Source organism: Miniopterus schreibersii, assembly GCF_964146895.1.
Source record: "Miniopterus schreibersii genome assembly, chromosome: 9".
NCBI classification, from domain to species: Eukaryota; Metazoa; Chordata; class Mammalia; order Chiroptera; family Miniopteridae; genus Miniopterus; species Miniopterus schreibersii.
Window position 1 is genome coordinate 62,036,449 of NC_138118.1, and position 5,638 is coordinate 62,042,086.

The 5,638-nt window shown below is 56.8% G+C and overlaps 1 protein-coding gene across 1 annotated transcript; it reads right to left on the reverse strand.

Annotated features, from left to right (window-relative positions):
• Positions 1-1,014: 1,014 nt before the first annotated feature.
• DLX5 (distal-less homeobox 5) lies at positions 1,015-5,349 on the reverse strand. The gene is made up of 3 exons (XM_081147077.1): positions 4,822-5,349; positions 2,746-2,930; positions 1,015-1,708 (listed from the first exon to the last, which is right to left on the reverse strand). The coding sequence occupies exons 1-3, from the start codon at positions 5,171-5,173 to the stop codon at positions 1,379-1,381; spliced, it is 867 nt and encodes a 288-aa protein (XP_081003203.1). The 5' UTR covers positions 5,174-5,349; the 3' UTR covers positions 1,015-1,378.
• Between the last annotated feature and the right edge of the window lie 289 nt (positions 5,350-5,638).

A 5,638-nucleotide genomic window follows, 5' to 3' on the forward strand; every position in this document is an offset into this window, starting at 1 on the left:
AGGTTGCAGCAAGTCCTTCCTCTCTGCCCCAAAGAAGGCTTCACAAAGGAGAAATCGCTGCAAACAGATTCAATTTCCCATGGTTTGGAACCTGCTTTGCCACTGTTTTATGTAAAAGCAAAGCAGAAGGAGCTGCTTCCTGAAAAAACCAGAGAGCGGTAAAGAGAATGGAAAGAAAAAGATTTATATTTAGTGTATTATCTCACACGAAATGAAATCAACACGGGGCCACAATGCGTTCACGCCTCTCCTCCACCCCACAATCCCCTCTCCTGGCAGAAGAATAATGTCCCCCACATGCCTGCTTGGCCTGCCGATTCAGGCCCATCATTGTTTTCTAATCCTGTGATCCTTCCCTCTCTCTGAAAGAGCTCAGATAAATTTATAATCATGCACCAAGGAGCCCAAGGCACTACTATTTGCCATGCTACAAACATTTCAGATTTTTTAAAAAATGTAATAAGAGGGGAAATTCCCCCCCCCCTTTTTTTTCATTTTCTCATCTCTGGAAGCTCCCTTTGAAGGGACTGTAATTTGTCTAATTGCTCTGGCAATACACAGAGGCTGAGGGGGTGGGGGGCAGCTCTCCACCATAATTGTGTTGAGCTTAGAATTCAGAGTGGTTATTGAGGGATTTCTGCTCCTTTCTTACTTACACAAGGGGTTGGAGGGCCCTTTTAGATTCCAGCATTACTTTCTACCTGAAACAATTTGGGGTTAAACTTAAAATTATCTAAACGTTTTTGTGGTTAGGAAACAAACAAACAAACCCAAAACACCTAAATATATATTATAGGGCAGCACCATAAACAGGCCACATACGCATATTGACATATAAAGCAGCATCCAACATATGACATGTAAAGTCCTGCATCCAAGCAACTCTCAATTTCTGTTTTCCTTTTTGCTTTATTGGATCTCTGCAGACATTGTCTCTCTTTAATTGCCTGCATAAAGCGTCACTAGCCCATTACTGGGGGGAGGGGGCAAAGAAGTATTTTTTTTTTAGAAACATTTTGCTTTCATGGTCGAAATAATTTTATTTATCCAGAATATACAGTTTAACTCCTCTATCTACACTTATTTACATGGTTAAAACAACATTGAAAAAAGTCTTTTGAAAAGTTGAGGTCATAGATTTCAAGGCACCATTGATAGTGTCCACAGTTGCGCAAAAAAAAAAAAAAGTGTCTGTAAAAAAAGGGGGGGGGCAGGGTCCTTTGAAATGCAATAACTTACATGCAAAATAAAAGCTTTACACATGAATCTTTTTTGTTTCCGTTTTCCAAACTTCCCCATATGAACTCCTTTCTTTATGATTTTCTAAAACAGCAAAACACAGTAGTCCCAAAAAAGAGAGCAAGAGAAAGCGGCTGGTCTAATAGAGTGTCCCGGAGGCCAGCGCCAGCGGGTGCTGTAAGGAGCCGGGCGGCGGCAGGTGGGAATTGATGGAGCTGGCTGCGCTCGGGTACCAGGAAGCCGAGTTCTCCAGGTAGCTGGACGCGGGGGACTGGTTGGAGGTCGGAGGGTGGGCGTGAGGGTGGTGGCTGAGCGAGCGGGACGAGCCCTGGGGCTCCCACACCGCCGGAGATTGCGGCGAATTACACGCCATGGGGTCGCTGGAGCTGGGGCTGTGCTCTGGGGGCATCTCCCCGTTTTTCATGATCTTCTTGATCTTGGATCTTTTGTTCTGAAACCAGATTTTCACCTGGGTGGGGGAACAAAGGCACAGGTTACCGGAACACTCTGAGGCATCTTCGGCCCCCCGCGGCCGTCCCGGGTGGCTCCCCGCAGCTCGAGGCCTGCAGTTCAGGGTCTGGGCCCGAGGCGCAGCCGGATCTCGGGCCTCCGCGGGCGCGCTGGCGGGGTCTGCTCTCCGGGGCCGCCGCCAGGGCACGACCCCGAGGGCTGTTGTCTTTTGTTTGGGCCGGAGGCAAGGGACAGGGGAGGGCGGGGGCGAGTGTCCCAAACGCCGTGAGCGCACGTGTCGGCCCACGGAGCGCGCACGCAACGCGGAGCCGCCAGAATCTACAAAACAATGGCCGAGCCCCGCGCGCAAGGGCACTGGAGCAGGCGACCCGGGCGCGAGTTCCTGCAGGTAGAGCATTGATCCCCCCACCCCCGCGCCACTCCTTTCACCCCCTCCTCAGCTCCGAGAAAGGTCAGAATCCGCCTGCAGCTCTGGGCGGCGACTCCAACATTCCTTATTCTTATAGGGGTTGGAGTGGGAGTGAAGGGAATGGGACCCTCCAGGGAAAATCCCCCCGTTCCACAGCGCCCCCGCCCCGCGCCCCTCGGGCTGCTGCGGCCCAACCCTCCGCGGCAGCAGGGAGCGACCCCCTCAACTCTTCCCGCACGAGGCTTTGCTCGGCCCGCGACCACCGCGAGGCCGACGGGCCCTGCCGGCCTGGAGGCGCTGCGTCGTGCAGGCACTAGACAACTTCTCCAGGCTGCCAGAGCACCCTAGGGGTAGCCCTCCCCTTCTTTCCCAGCTTAGAAGTTGGCCCCTCGCCCCCGGAGGCCCGCAGCGGGGACTTCTCGGGATGAGCGACATCTGCATCCCGTCCCCACCGTCGCGTGGCGGCGACGCTCGGTCTGACTTATGGAGGGAAGGGCGCGAGGTGGATGTCTGTCTGGGTTTCCCGCAGGTGCTATCCGCCCGGCTGCAGCCCGCGGGGGCCGAGCCGCGAGGCCCCGCCAGGCACGCAGCCGAGGCGGGGCTCTGGCCCCGCGGCCCGAGGTTACCTGGGTTTGCGTCAGTCCCAGCGAGGCGGCCAGCTCGGCGCGCTCGGGCAGGGCGAGGTACTGAGTCTTCTGAAACCTTCTCTGTAACGCGGCCAGCTGAAAGCTGGAATAAATAGTCCTGGGTTTACGAACTTTCTTTGGTTTGCCATTCACCATCCTCACCTCGGGCTCGGCCACTTCTTTCTCTAAATAACCAAAACAGAACCGGTTAGACAATGGCGCTTTTGCAGAACCCTCAAGCACAGTCTTGGAGTTTCTTACCAGGCGGCCTTCGCTCTGTTGCCCCGATATCACCACCTTGCTTCCCAAGACCCAGAGAATGTGCCCCTCCCCCAGTCATGGCCAGGCCAGGCCTTCAGTCTCAGAGTCATTCCCTGCTCTGTTAATTCAGGTTCTCCAGGGCTTGTGTGAAGCGCGTTGGACAGCACAGCTCCCTTCTCCGCGCCCTGCATCTCGCCCTTGTAGCGGCTTCTGCTTTCACCCCGGCTTGTTTTTACGCCCACCCTGGGCTCCTGCGCGTTTCTGGGGCGATCATGAACAGCCCCTCCCTGGCCAGCTTCAAGGGCCGGGACCCCCCCCCTTTCTGTCAGCGTCTGTTCGGGAGCCCGCAGAGGCCAGACCCATGGGCAGAGAAGACGCTAACCGAGGTCTCCAAAGTTCAAAGACCCACAAGCAAACTAGGCTCCTTCAATTCAGCAGCAAGCGGGCCGGGCCGCCGCAGACAGAGGGCCGATTATGCAGCCCCCATAATCTCCCTGCAGATCTGTGAGGACACAGATGTGTCTGGTTTCTTTTACAAATAGACTTAATAAGTTCTTGGCCAAGAGGGAAAAAAAAAAATCTTTCACTTATGCAGGAAATACAGAGACACTGAAAGGAACGAAGACATCCCACCCCCGGGCTCTCTTTTAAAGTTTAACAGAAGTCACACATTGAAAAGGAATCGGTGTGTGTGGGGGGGGGGGGGTTCGTAGGAAAGGGGCCGCAGGTCAGGACGAATTTCTAAAAATCCCGAGTATAGACGGGAAATAGACTTTATGTCCGCGTGTTTTTACAAAGGTGCCCTGGAGCCACACGTCCCCTTTCCCACCTTATCAGAAGTGCCCATCTCTGGAAGGGGCGGAGAGCCTCTCCGGGGTGTGTGTGCGTGTGTGTGTGTGTGTGTGGCGAGCTCCTGGGGGAGGAAGGGTGGATGGAGGAAGAGGGCTGTGGTCTGGATTCTGCCAGAGTAGGAGATGCTAATATTAGCAGGATTATTAATGTGCTGGCGGGAAGAGATCAAACCTGACCAGCAAAACCTCTCCACGGAGACCTCATGCCTCTCTCTGGCCGCCCAAGCTCAGTAACCCTCTTAAATTCTCTAAGTTTCAAGGCCGTTGAAAAAGGAAGCGGTGAGGCCGAAGATACATTTTAGGCACCCATGGAGAAAGAAAAAAAAAAAAAATTGCTCCACTAACGCGACGCCTCAGCCACCCTCCTCCACGTTTCAATGGCTTTTTGTTTTTTGGCGTTGCCCTGGATAAACGGCAAGGCTCCCCTCGCCCTGTTTCTCAGACCCCCCCCCCCCCCCCCCGGAGCGCCTGGGCTCCAACGCGACGCTGGCTCCCGGCTGCTTTCAGGCTGATCCCGACCGAGCCTCCGAGGCCGGCAGATTCCACTCCCACTCGCACCGACCGAGCGCGCTCACCGAAGATCCCAACAGCTAACCTCCCCTTTATTACGCAAACGCTACTAGGGCTGCTAGATTCTTTCTTCTCTCCACCCCTACCCTCTTTCCAGCCTAGCTGGCTTCCTGACCCGGCACGTCGGGAATCCGGCGACAGATTCCCCACCCCCACCCCCGCCCCCCGCGCCAAGGTGCAGGAGCGGAGAGACGCGGGTCCCAGCACCCGCAGGCTTCTCCTACTGAGAATCCCCAAAGCGCCGGCCTGGGAACCTCTCCTCGGTTGTAGGGTGCAGGACCCCACTCCCTTCTGCCAGAGGCACCCCCGCTGCGGTGGATGGCGGGGCCCCAATCTCCCACCCGCCTCGCCCCCCGGAGCCCTGCCCCCCCCGACCTGGCCCCCGCCCGCGTACCTGGCTGGCTGGTGGCGCTCGGGACGCGGTTGTAGGCGCCCCCGTACTGGTGGTAGGGGCTGGCGTAGCTGTAGTCGGCGTAGGCTTTGGCGGGGTAGCCGGCGGCGCCGCCCGCGCCGTGGTACTGGTACTGGTAGGGGTTGAGCGCTTTGCCGTAGGAAGCCGAGGTAGGAGAGCAGTAGCCGTGCGGGGCCGCCCCCGTGGGGCTGTAGTAGTCGGAATCTGTGGCCGACGACTCGGGCAGAGTCGGCGATTCCTGAGACGGGTGGTGCATGGCTGCGGACGTCTGGAACGGAGCTTGGAAGTCGCCGGATCGGATGCTGGGGACCCTTCTGTCAAACACCCCTGTCATCGCTCCCGGGCGGCGGCGGCGGTCCTCGCTGCTGTGGCGGCGGCTGCCCGGGTGGCTGTGGAGCGGCTCTGTCTAAGCAGACATGGCCGTGGGAGCGCGGGGGGAGCGGGAGGAGGAGAGGAGGCGGCGAGGAGGCGGCGGGGCGGCGCGGAGCTCGGTCTCCGGCGGGCTGACTGCTGACTGAGGCGCAGCACAGCCTTGGTTAAATCCTTAATTGCGCGCTTACGCACAGCGGGGTGGATCGGGTTCCATTGGCCAGGGCCTCGGGAGCAGCAGCAACACCCTAACTCGTCCAACTAGTTTTAACACAACAAAGCATTGCTTAAAAAAAAAAAAAAAAAAAAAAAAAGAGGGAGGAAAAAAAATGTAGGGATGAGGGAAGTGTGTGTGTGCGTGTGTGCGCGCGCGCGTGTCTGTGTGGCTCCTCGCTGGGGGACGAGCAGGGTCTCGGTTAATCTGTTTTCA

Coding starts and splice junctions, on each gene's coding strand:
- DLX5 (XM_081147077.1), bottom strand. CDS start 5,173: ATGACAGGGGTGTTTGACAGAAGGGTCCCCAGCATCCGATCCGGCGAC. Junction 2,931..4,821: donor GAGCGCCACCAGCCAGCCAG/GTACGCGGGCGG, acceptor TTGGTTATTTAG/AGAAAGAAGTGGCCGAGCCC. Junction 1,709..2,745: donor TGGGACTGACGCAAACCCAG/GTAACCTCGGGC, acceptor TCCCCCACCCAG/GTGAAAATCTGGTTTCAGAA.